Genomic DNA, 13,583 nt, shown 5'->3' on the forward strand with positions numbered 1-13,583 from the left:
GGCTTTAGGAAAATATCACATTTATCTGTGGATTGTCAAAGGCTTCGTGTATTAATTTAATATATATAACTGAATATTAAGATGAAAGCAATTTGCCATTAACTGCCAGTGGCCTCATTTGTTACACTCGGCCCTAGAGGGCCTCGAACCTCTGACTAGTCTTACACGTTCCGCAACAACCTCAGATGAGAGAACTAAAGTCTGTGTTCCTCACTCTTGCCTTTCTTCTTCAAGCTGTTCTTGCTACTTCAATATTTTTCCCCCAAAATGTCTGATTTCATATTGTTAATATCCTTTCTCAGTTTACAGAACTTTACTGGAAAAATAGTATCCAATAAAGCATGGTTGTGGGCTCTTTGTTTTATGTAATGTTGGTGTTATCTCTTCACTCACCCCTCATGTCAGGCCTGTCTGCCTGTATTGATATAAGATGATATTTTATCTTACGTTGTGCAAAACTCAACCCTAGTCTAGTGCTTGGGTGAAAGGGACAGCTTAGTATCTATTACTAACTAACGAACTGACTAACTAGCTAACTAACTAGTTAACTAACTAACACATACACATTTAATATTTATCACTATGTAGTGGTAATTGTCATTATTAATAATAGTGCTATGAATGATGTTCTATTGGATAAATATATATATTATTATTTTCCTGTGTCATTCACTGAAGTTAGCATTAATAGGTGCAGAGCATTAAGCAGAGTGTCTGAAATGACATATTCAGTGTTTGAAGAAATGAGTGCAAAGCATAGTGCTGCAAGTAAGAAGAGGAAATGTCTTCATTCTTCAGTCTGCCCCTTGGTCTCTCTCCGCAGTGCCGGCGGTGGTCTCTCTCTGCAGTGCCGGCGGTGGCCTACCTTTGTTGCTCCCCATCTGGATGAAGTGTGTTGCCTCGCAATTCATATTCTGTACTCTGCAACCAACTTCTATGTTGTTAGTAGATAAACACCTTATAAATCAAATTTGATCAAATTGCTTCCTCATTGAAGTCTTTTCAACAATCTTTCTCAAGCCTTACTGCATAGATGTCACCTGGACCATTCGTTAGACAGACTGTGGCCCATTTCTAATTCAGGTCTGATAGCAGGCCCGGGAAGGAGCTCTGGTAGCGTAGTGGTTACGAATCGGGCTGCGAACCTTAAGGTCAGCAGTTTGAAACTACCAGCCGCTCCGCGGGAGAAAGATGAGGCTTTCTACTCCCGTAAGGACTTACACCCTCGGAAACCCTGTACAGGGTCGCTATGGGTCGGTACCGACTCAACGGCACTTAACAACAACAACAACAACAAGCAGGCCCGGGAACCTACCTGTATTTTAACCAGCGTCCCTGGTGATTCTGTTCCAGAATCTTTGCTTCAGCGCTTCCCCAGCCTCAGGGTCAGTTCAGAAGCCCTGGTGTACCCCTCCGAGCTGTCTTCCTCTGAGTCACGTGTGGTTTTGTCAGTGTCCTTCTAGGATCATTCTTGCCTGTACCCCTCTTCATACCTGCTGCCTTGCTGCCAGGAGTGCCTTTTCTTACCCTCTGTGACGATCTCCCATGTCATTCAAGGTGCGGTTGACCTTTCTCCTTTATGGTCCTTAGTGTCCCTTGCTGTCCCCTTTATTGATAGCACCGTCATATGGCATTGTGATAATCTGTATGTCGCTGTCTGAGTTTTGAGTTTCATGATTAGAAAAGCCATCTCTTACTCATATGTGTAGCCTCAGTGCCTTGCATACACACGGGACATAGTGAGTGTTAGGTGAATGTGGAAGGAATGCATCAACACAGGTACAAGATTCAGAAAGGCATGATGCTGTGGTTGTTGTTAAGTCTCGTCGAGTCATAGGCACCCTGGATGGGCGCCCTAGGCTTTCAATCTCTGTGCAGCAGAAAGGCTCTTCTTTCTCCTGTGGAGTTAGCTACTGGTGGGCTGCTTATCGTCTGGAGTCACCACACTCCCACGTATGTATTTATATGTGATATACATATGTGTGTATATATGTGATATGTATATGTGTGACATATACATATATTTATTTGATTCAGATTGTGTGTAGCGTCAGTTTATCATGGTCCTTATGTGCATAGCTTCCCTAAGTGTAGCTTAGAGTGTTTATTCTCTACCTTCTTGTAAATATCGTTCATTTAATCCAGATGAAAAGTTTACACAAAGCAGGCAATGATCAGGTATGCGTAGGAATGACTTTTTGGAAGAGGAGCTACTTGAGATGCTTTTTTGAAGGATGGGTAAAAGAGTGACTTGAGTGACAAGAGGGGGAGTCCTGAGGACGTGTATGCAAAGGGACAAGTGCTCCAAACTGCCTGCTTCTGCAGAGCCCAGTGCTGTAATTTGCTTGTAGTAGAAGATGGAGCGGGATGTGGCTGGAGCTGAAGTTGGACCAAGTAGGCAGCAGTATGTGCTGGAGGATTCTTTGTAATTTGCAGACACATCTGGATCTTATCCTTGAGTTATGAAATGCCATCCAAGTCTGTTAAGCTAGAAAGAAGCCTAGTCAGATGGGAGGATAATTGAGACAGAAGAAAGATCAGTTGAGGAAACTTGACTGTAATTTTATATGACAGAAGAGTTGATAATCAATTAAAAAATAATTTTATAATAAAGATTGTATGCTGTTATTCTGCTAGGTTTAAGATTACAGAGTCAGACATGGTCCCATAGAAAATGTAAATACATGAAGCAACTTTTTATATAAATATAACAAAGGCATACAAATATGGCATATACAGTAGATCAAAATAAATATACTTTGGACTCAGCTTTCCTGGGGAGAATGAAGGTCTTGATGGACAAGACAGAGATACAATAGACTATAAAGAGAACTGTTTTGGCCAAAGGTGCTCTGGTGACACAATTGGTTAAGCTAAGTAGAAGGCTGATTGGTTATTCGAACCAACCCAGGGGCTATGGGAGACCGACCTGCTGGTCTGCTTCTCTAAACATTAGTGGCTAGAAAATGTCACTGGGACAGGTCTCCTTTTGAACATGGGTCACTGTGAGTCAGAATTGACCTGATGGCATGTAACAACAATGGCAACAACTTTGGGCCAAGGCAGTAACATGAATAAAAGTATTGATACATTGAAGACTATATGGCTCATGATGGTTAGAAACAGGCATTTGGTGAAGGCTGAAGAAATCGTTTTGTGAGGGGTCTTGAAGGAGTTTGCATTGTATTCTCGAGCTTTATTTTCTAATCATGGACATAGTATATTAGGGATTTTCACAAAGTTAGGTGGAAAAATTCCATTTATCTTTTAATTCCATTTTCCCATGACCTTTTTGAAGCCCCTTGTCTATTAATTATATGCAGTTTACAAAATATATATATTTTTTAAATGAAGAAAAGAGTCTTCCATTATTCAGCACAAAAATTCTATTGTTATTAACATTTTTGTTAATTTCTTCACAGCCTTTTCTTCCCACATTCCTATATACACTTAAGCATTAAAAGAATTTGGTGCCCTGTTCTTTGTGTGTATGTGTCTTTTTTCAGCCTGCCTAATGATTGGAACATGGCATTTTACATGTGGTTACGTGTATTTAGAAATCATGATTTTTAAAGATTGTTGGAGGAGAATATTGAAAGTGCCATGGACTGCCAAAAGAACCAATAATTCCGTTTGAGGAGGAAGTTTTGGAAGAAGTACAGCCAGAGTGCTCCCTGGAGGCCAAGATGGCCAAACTTTGTCTCTCATACTTCAGACATATTGTCAGGAGGAACCAGTCACTAGAGAAGGATATCATGTTGGTCAGGTGGAGGGTCAGAGAAAAAGGGGAAGGCCCCCAATGAGATGGATTGGCCAAGTGGCAGTATCGATGGACTCAAGCAGAACGAAACACTGCCTGATCCTGGGCCAACAGTAGGGAGGTTGGCCCAGGATCAGGCAGTGTTTCGTTCTGCTGTGAGTTGGCACCAACATGATGGCACCTAACAACAACAACCAGCATTCATTCGCTCTTTCTGTTCCCACAAAGATTTTCAGCTTCAGAAATCCTATACAAGGTTGCTATGAGTTGGAACCGACTCAACAGCACTTAACAACTGACTCCGTGGCACTAAACAACTATGAATATGCTTAAACTGTTTACTTATGTCCTTATTGTTAAATATTTGAAATAATAGATGATGTTACACATAACATTTTTTTTTTTATTTTTATTAAATGTTTTTATTTTGGATTGAGTGAAAGTTTACAGGGCACATCATCAGCTTCACATTCAACCATTCATATAGCTTGATATATCATCAGTTAACAGTGTTTCTCTCTATCCTCTTTAGCTTTTTTTTGTGGGGGGGGGACTTGCCTTTTTGGAATTTACAGTCTCGGCTTTTAGGGAAGGTTTTTACATTTGTCTGTGGATATCCAGGGCTCATGTATGAGATTACTAACATGCATTACTGAATAATCAGATGAGGGACAGTTTGCTATGTCTACTAAGTGGCTAAAGTCTGATCCTCAGGTCCTATGGTTTAGACGGTCAACAATGCTTGGGTCCACAGGGTCTTGACCTCCTGACCAGGTCTGCACGGTCTGCATCCGAATCCTCCTTATTTATTGTTTGTTTAAGGACGTTTGTCTTAGGCGGTCAGTGTGAATTCCTCAATCTTACCTGTCATCGAAACTCATTGCAGCATGGCAATGGCTCTGTCTTAGGTTGCCGAGGTTCCACGTGATCCTTACCCGTCTCTGGCCACACGTCCAGCATAAACAGCCGCCATCCGAGGAAGGCAGGGAGGGAGGAGATCGGCTGGGGACCCCATACGCAAGACATTGCCAGCCCACCACCTGCTTTAAGGTGACCAAGCAGGATCACTATATTGAGGTTCAATCAAGTTCTTAGGGGATCTTACTCTCTAGCAGGGGTAGCAAATTAGTAGCCACTCAGTGCTCTCTTTGAGAATTACTTATATCAGAAATTTGAGCATGTAGCTAATGAATATCCACAGTACACATAACATTTTTGTCTACAAATACTTGTCTATAAAGTGATTATTTAGGAGAGGGTTCTTGAAACAAATGTGTTGGTTCGAATGACATAAATCATAAAGGCTCATGTTCTGTTGCTATATTATTCATCAGAACGGCTGCTCTGTGAGTTTACTCCTGCAGAACGTGGGTTTGACTCTCACTGGGCTCTTGGGCTAACAATGCGTTTTTCTTACTGTCGATTTTTGACTCATAGTGACCCCACATGACAGACTAGAACTGCCCCACAGGGTTTTGTAGGTTGTGATCTTTATAGGAGTCCTGGTGTGGCGCTGTAGGATAAGCACTAGGCCTGGACCACAAGGTTGACAGTTCGAAGTCACCAGCCGCTCCTTGGACAGGGCCGCTATGATAGCTAGCAACAACAATCTTTATGGGAGCTGATTGCCTGGTCTTTCTCCCTCAGAACCTCTGGTTGGGTTTCGCGCACCAGTCTTTCCTGTTAGCAGCTGAGCACTTGACTGTTGGGCTTTTGGGTTCATTTTGGTTTTTCAGTGTTTACTTGCTTTCAAATTTTATAAGCCCCAAGTGGCATCTTGAGCTGATTGTTTCTTTGAGAATTCATCTGAACATATTTGTCTGCATATTCATTTACTACTTATATTTATTTTACTGTGAATTATTCTTGACCTTTATACTTTTGACCCCTTTTATTTGAGCATTAGTATTTTTCTTGATTTAAGAAGTATTTATATAGGTTGTAACTGTTCATCAGTCCTATTCCTGGCACATTTAATTTCTATTTCTTACTTGACTTTTAACATGCTTTTAAAAACAGTCTAAATGTAAGCATGCTTCAACGCTTGCTTATCGCATCTCAAAATCAGATATTCACTTATATTTTGATTCCGTGTTAGTCATTTTGTGCTTTTCCTCTCTGTAAATAACATTTGTGACAAAAGAGTGACATGACTGGATTTTGCTCTGTGGGGGTCAGCGTGGTGTCAAAGGAGACAGAGCATAGAGGTCAGAGTTTAGGGAGTGCAGTGGTGATGGTAGGAAAGGGACGCCTCCAGAGACTTACCAGCTGGGAAATGATGGCGCTTGAGAGTACAGACTTGGAATTCACAGTAGGAGAGTGGTCAGGGGCTGGGAGTCAAGGATGGTGCTCAAATTTGTAGCACACACAACCCTGACAATGCAAATTGATGATTCAGTAGAACAGCGGAGTACAGGGAAGGGGGAGATTAAAAAAGATAAAAAACCAAAACCCACTGCCCTCGAGTCGATTGTGACCCTAAGTAGGACTACCCCACAGGGCTACCAAGGATACAAAGCTTTAGACTGGACAGCTAACCTTAAGGTTGGTGGTTCAAACCCACCAGCTGCTCCTCAGAAATCCTATACGGGGTCGCTATGATTCACAGTCGACTCGACAGCACTTAATGACAACAATGTGTAATATATAATTACGTTTAATGATTATTGTTTTCAAGTGCCGTTGAGTTGATTCTGACTTGTAACAACCCTGTATAAGGTTTCTGAGCAGCAGCTGGTAGGTTTGAACTGCTGACCTTGTGGTTCACAGTCCAATGCTTATCGTACAATGCCACACATGATGTTGTTGTTAAGTGCTGTGGAGTCGGTTCTGACCCATAGTGACCCTGTATAGGGTTTCCAAGGAGCAGCTGGTGAGTTTGAACCACCGGCCTTGTGGTTCAAACCAACATTGCAGTCCAGCACATTAACTCAGCGCCATACCAGCACTCTGCCACACATGATACAGATCCCTAAAAGGTCAGCTGAAAAAGCATCTTTACAACTCTGGCGGTTTGTTGTTCATTATTGAATGCATGATAGTAAAAAGTTGTAATTATAACCATCTTTTAAAACTGTCTATTGCAGGGGAATTTACCTAAATATTCTCATAACTCCCTGATGGTTCAAGCAATAAAGACAAACCTAACAGACCCAGACATCCATGTGCTCTTCTTTGACGTGGAAGCGTTGATTATTCAGCTCCTGACGGAAGAAGCCTCTCGGCCGAACACTACACTTATTTCCCCAGAGAATCTGCACAAAGCACCTGGCAGTGCCGACAAAGGAGGCTCCTTTCTCACTGGAAAACGAGCAGCCGTCCTCTTCCAACAAGTGAAAGAAACGATCAAAGAGAACATCAAGGAGCACCTCCTTGATGATGAAGAGGATGATGAGGAGCTAATGAGGCAGCGAAGGGGAGAAAGTGACCCTGAGTATCGGGCCAGCAGGTCAAAGCCGCTGACCCTTTTAGAGTCTAACTTGACTATGGACACAGCTAAACTCTTCATGTCCTGCCTTCATGCCTGGGGTCTGAATGAGGTTCTGGATGACATCTGTCTGGGCCGCCTGGGGATGCTGAAGCCCCATTGCACAGTCTCATTCGGGCTCCTGTCCCGAGGAGGCCACATGTCCCTGATGCTACCTGGTCAGAGTCAGGCTGCCGGTAGCCTGGCGCCCGGGAAAGCAGACATAGGAAGGAAGCTGCTAGCCGCTGACGGAGTAGGAAAGGGGACTTACGGAGTGTCCCGAGCTGTCACCACTCAGCACCTCCTGTCTGTCATCTCGCTGGCAAACACCTTAATGAGTATGACCAATGCCACCTTTATTGGGGATCACATGAAGAAGGGCCCCACCAGGTAGGACAGTGAGAGTGTGGCTTCTCGTGTGGTTTTCTCTTTGTCTCTGTGTATTACCTTTTGTTTTTTGGTTATAAAGGGTTTATGACTTGGTGCCATTTCAATGTGTTTAACCTTTATATCTAAAACACAGATCTCTAGTATGAGTGATTTAAAACATAATGAAATTACACATTTTGATCTGTACTCAGACATCTTTATTGTGGTTGTTTAGTGCCGTTGAGTGGCTTCTGACTCACAGTGACCCTGTCTAGAATTTCCGAGGAGCAGCTGGTGGGTTTGAACAGCCAGCTTTCAGGTTAGCAGTCCAGTGCTGATCCCACAGCATCACACCAAGACTTCCAGACAGCTTTGTTGTTGTTGTTTAGTGCCGTCAAGTTGGTTTCAACTCACAGTGACTGTATAGGGTTTCCGAGAAGCAGCTGGTGGGTTTGAACTATTGACCTTGGGGTTCGCAGTCCAGTGCTGATTCTACAGTGCAGCACCAGACGTCTTTAGTAGCTATCAAAAAAGGTTTTGAGTGAGACAGTAGGTGGCCATACTTAAGCTTTAGCAAGTGAATTAGCACTTGAGTAAATATAATCTTAGCGTCCTGGTATGGTGCCAAAGGATATGCAATTGACTGCAAGGTCAGTTTGAACGGAGAGATTGGTGGTTCAGATTCAACCAGCTGCTCCCTCGAAACTGTACGCAGGGCAGCTATGAGTCAGAACTGACTCGATGACACTTAACAACAACAGCAAACACTATCTTAGAATTGTGTCTACTTAAAGTTTCCACTAATATCCAATTTAGAATGTATTTGGTTAAAATGCTGTCCCTCATTCTGTTCAATGACTGGCTTCAGAATTTTCTGAAAAGTATCGTTAGAATCTCGATGGCACTTCACAACACCCACATAGTTAGAGTCTGGGAGTAGCAAATGTTCTGTACCAAACCAAACCAGTTGCGGTTCAGTCCGTTCTAGCTCACAGTGCCCTCATGTGTTGCAGAGTGGAATTGCACTCCATTGGGTTTTCATGACTGAATTTTTCAAAGTAGATGATCAGGACTTTCCTCCGAGGCACTTATGGGTGGGTTTCAACCAATAACCTTTTGATTAGTAGCCATGTGCCCAACCGTTTGGGAAATCCAGAATAAACTTAGCTTGAATTACAATTTTTCCCAAGTCACCAGACAACTTTAGCCCTGATTTTCTTACGCTGGTGTGGCACTGCGGGGTAATGTGCTGGATTACAAAGTTGGCTTGAACCACAATGTTGGTGATTCAAGCTCACCAGCCTCTCCTTGTAAGCCCTGTACAGGGTCACTATGAGGCAGCACTTAACAACAACAGCAACAACCCTATAATACAATCCAGCACAGTCCACGGCAGTTAAGTCGATTCTGACTCGTTTGTCGTTGGTTTTCAGTGCCTTTGAGTCAGCTCCAACTCATAGTGACCCAGTATAGGGTTCCTGAGGAGCAGCTGGTGAGCTTAAACCACCGACCTTGTGGTTTAAGCCGACTGTGCAGTCCAGTGCATTAACCCATAGAACCACACAAGGACTCATGTTGTTACTATTGTTAAGTGCCGTCGAGTTGATTCCAACCCATAGTGACTGTGTATACGGCTTCCAAGGAGCAGCTGGTGAGCTTGAACCACCGACCTTGCAGTTCAAATGACTTTGCAGTCTGACGCATTAGCCTACAGCGCCACACCAGGACTCCTCCAGGACTCATAGTAACCCTATAAAACAGGGAACATTCGTATATTGAATGTCTTGTCTTTCTCTCATGGAACAGCTGATGGGTTTGAACTGATGACCTTTCAGTTAACACCCAGTGCTTAATGTACTGTGCCACCAGGGCTCCTTTAAGCCTATAGCATTGTTTGTGCTGTTGAGTCGGTTTCTACTCATAGTGACCCTGTATAAGATTTCCAGGGGGGTGTCCTGTGGGTTTGAACTGCTGACCTTGTGCTTAGTAGTTAAGTGCTTACCTACAGCAGCACAGCAGGACTCCCTATAGGGTTGTTGTTGTTAAGGGCTGTGGTGTGGACTCTAACTCCTAGCTAGCCTGTGAAATGATTCCGAGGAGCAGCTGGTGGATTTGAACTGTCATCCGTGTGGTTAGTGGTGCAGTACTATCCTACAACACCACACCAAGACTCACCCTATAAGGAAAGTGCTGTATCATTCCTTTTTACAGTTAAGAAAACAGAGACGCAAAAAGGATCAAGGAACTCACCCCAGACCATAGAACCAGGAAGTGGTAGAACCAGAATTTGAACGGAGCCCATTGGCCTCTAGAGTCCCTCATATACTGAATCCCCAGTGCTAGCCTGCCTCTCTGCCATTTCTCCATGGCTTATTGTCTCTTTCAAGGAGTCCCTGGGTGGACAGATGAGTAAGCACTCTCCTGCCAGCTTATGTTTGGCTATTTAAACCCACCCAGCTATGGGTTGGAATCGACTCAGCAGCACTTAACAACAACAACAACAACAAGCGGTTCCTCAGAAGGCAGGCCTGACCATGTGCTTCCCAGAGGTCATAGCTCGAAAACCTGTGGAGGGACAGTTCTACTCTGCACACGAGGAGCCGCCTGGAGTTGGAATTAGTTCCGTAGCAGTGAACACAGCACCCTTTTTCAGATTTGAGAGTGGAATGTTTTCAGATTTCACTGTCTTGATTCATAAATTCATTTAGACCAGTGAGCGATGTGGGGACGGCTGAAATCTTAGAATACTAGTGTTGAAGACTGAAAGATTCTAATTATATTATTTTTCAATGGTAGTAAATTAAAGTACTCATAAATATTTCTTAAATGACCTGAAACATAAATTGTATGTAAAAAGATTTTCTTATTGTTGAATTATTTTATTATATTGGAGTTATCAATGGAAAGTTTTTGCAACAATGCATTGAAAATGTTGTTTTTGTATCTTTTGCAATTCATTTGAGACTAGGAAATTTAATATGAAAATGTGAATATGTATCCACATGTATATCTTTTTCTTCTCTCTTTTTTTTTTTTTTTTAAGGCCACCTAGACCAAGCACCCCAGACCTTTCTAAGGCAAGGGGCTCCCCTTCAGCTTCCAGTAATATTGTACAAGGGCAGATTAAACAAGGTAAAATGAAATCTTATTAAATAATTGACAGGGCATTTCAGTTGTTGAAATTGAGGAGGCATAGCTAATGTATAATCATGATATTTCATTTGTCTTTGGTTGTTAAAAGAGAGAAAAGTTGTTATATTCCAGATGTAAATGTGGATAATTAAGATGTCAGTTACAAATAAATCTGATTTATTTAGAAATTGATAAATGAGCATATTTCACATAATTTTATTGTACTGTCTTTACTCTAATTTTTATACATTAGGGGCCACCTTAACTTGACAACACTAGTGACTTAATTGTATGTATCTAGAATTTAAAAACAGTATCTATTTTTTAATGTCATAAATGTTTGACTTCATCGTTCCATGCTATAACTAACCTGCCATTTGGCAGTAGTTCTTACATTGCAGTTCACTGGTGGAAATCTTTGTTTGCAACTATTTGCCTTGTATTTTTGTTTTGTTTTGTTTCAATCATTATATATCCTAAGTGCAACCTGTAGCTTTGCTTTTTAGTTGGAGATAGAAGAGAGTTACAGTTGAGTTTCTCTTCACATATTATGCATCTGTTAGACTCATTTTAAGATCCAGAAATGAGCTTGTGTCAAGTGAGTGAGCGTGAGCTTCTGCTCACAGAGTTGTCTTGCAATACTGGAGTTCAAGCTCCCGCCTAGAGTAGTATGTGGTAGACAGAGCTAAAGAAGCCGGCAAGACTTGGCATCATGAAGGGTCTGCTTCTAAATGGTGACTTCTTAGGGGTTGCTTTCTTTAGATTTTTTGTTCTGCCTTTTGTTTTAAAGCCTCAAAGAGTGTTTCTACAAGGTTTGTGAGAGAAACAGTAGTCCCCCTAACTTGATATCTACAATTTTCTCATGCCCTGGGACAAGTGCTTTTGATTTCTTTTAGTTGCTTATGTGATACTTACTGTAATGGCCGCAGTAATGTGTTTGATGTTCAGTTTAAGGCACTGTCTGTCGATTTCTTACCCAGAAGGTGACACTAGAGCTCTGCCACCCTGTGTGCTACCCTCCCTCTTCCTTCATTTCCAACCCCACGCAATCACCCCCTTTATCTTCCTGTCCCCTCATTAAAGTCCGTTACAAGCATAGCTAAAAGTGGAATTTCAGGGTCTCTTTATCGTAAGCTTTATTCCACTGAGCTTTTATCCCAAGTGAGAGATTATCACCACACCCACTAAAATTACTAATGTGAAAATCCCAAGTATTGGCTGGGATGTGAATCAATGGCAACTTCTATACACAAGTGGTGAAATAGCCAACCAGTGCCTATTGTTTTCAGTCTTTTTCACTTTAGTCATTGTAATGTCATTTTTGCCTTTGTTTGGCATATACATTTATTTTATTTTTATTTTTGAAATTTTCTCTATATTACTGGTTTACAACAATTTTATCATTTTATCATTAAGTATCTTGGTGTACTTTATGACTTTTGTGGTTGGGGTTCACTGAAGTTGGATCTGTGGGTTTATAAGTTTCATTAGTTTTGGGAAACTTTAGACCATCATTTATTTTTTCAAGTATTCTCTGTGTCCTTCCCTGCTGCCTCTCTCTATAGTTGTCAGGTGCCGCTGAGTCCGTACTAACTGCCCGGTCCTGTGCCGTCCTCAGTACTGGCCTCCTTGAGCCTCCTTGGCACAGCCACTGTGTCATTCCAACTCACTGAAGTTCTTCCTCTTTCCTACTGATTTTCTACTTCGTCAAGCATGATGTCCTTCTCCAGGAAATGGCCTCCTGATACCATGGCCAAAGCATAAGAGATGAAGTCTCTCCATCCTCCCTTTGAAAGAAAAGTCAGACTCTTCTTGTTCCAACAAATGAGTTTGTTTTTCTGATATTTTTGGATGCCTCTCCACTTCTACTACCGTCCTTTCGTGCTCACGAGCTTTCTGTCCTTTCTAATCAGCCACTGATTTCAGCCATTGTATCTCTCATCTCAGACATTATAGTTTGTATCTATACAATTTTGATTTGGGCCTTAAAAAACAAAACAAAAAAAACCTTCCATGTCTTTACTTAACTTTTTGAATCTCTATAGTAACAATTATCTTAACCATTTTATTTTATTTTTTAAATTTAATTTAAAAACTTTTTAGTGTGAATTTGGTAAAGGTTTACAGAGCAGATTGGGTTTCCATTCAGCAATTCATACACGTTTTGTTTCATGTCATTGATTGCAGTATAATAACTATTTTAAAGTCCTTGTGTAATAATTCTGGTATTTCTATCAATTCTGAATTGGTTTTGATTGATTCATAGCTCTCCCTCATTATGGCCTATATTTTCCTGCCTCTGCCTACCTTATCATCTTTGATTACATGATTGTTGTTGTTCATATTAAGTGCCTTCAAGTTGGTTCTGACCCATGGCAACCCTGTATAGGCTTTCCGAGGATCAGTTGGTGAGCTTGAACTGCCAAAGCTGAGATTCAAACTGACATTACAGTCCAGCGCATTAACCCGTAGTGCCACACCAGGAATCCTGATTAGATGAAAGACATTTGAATTTTACCTAAGTGGATGATAGCCATTTTTGTGTTCTTATAAATCTTCTTGAGCTTTGTTGTGAGTATTTTGCCCAGTGTCCCATAATTGAAAGAGATCCATATTTGTGCCCATTCCAAAGAGAGGTGACCCAACGGATTGTGGAAATCATCAGACAACATCTGTGATATCCCTTATGAGTAAAGTTTTAATTAAGGTAATATAGAAATGGCTGCAACCATACGTTGACAGAAAGTTTCCAGAGGTTCAAGCCAGATTCAGAAGAGGATGTGGAATGAGGGACATCATTGCTGATGTCACATGGATCTTGGCTGAAAGTAGAGAATGCCAGAAAGATGTTTACCT

General features: G+C 41.7%; 1 protein-coding gene across 2 annotated transcripts in view; it reads left to right on the top strand.

Moving 5' to 3' along the window:
- The window catches only part of WDR7 (WD repeat domain 7), a 425,218-nt gene that overhangs the window by 111,489 nt on the left and 300,146 nt on the right, over positions 1–13,583 (top strand). For both annotated transcript variants that reach the window (XM_006837515.1, XM_006837514.1), the window contains exons 14-15: positions 6,847–7,616; positions 10,639–10,727. In XM_006837515.1, coding sequence (XP_006837578.1) covers positions 6,847–7,616; positions 10,639–10,727 — 859 coding nt within the window. The remainder of the gene's footprint in view (positions 1–6,846; positions 7,617–10,638; positions 10,728–13,583) is intronic.

The sequence above is a fragment of the Chrysochloris asiatica genome, unplaced genomic scaffold, assembly GCF_000296735.1.
Source record: "Chrysochloris asiatica unplaced genomic scaffold, ChrAsi1.0 scaffold00021, whole genome shotgun sequence".
NCBI classification, from domain to species: domain Eukaryota; kingdom Metazoa; phylum Chordata; class Mammalia; order Afrosoricida; family Chrysochloridae; genus Chrysochloris; species Chrysochloris asiatica.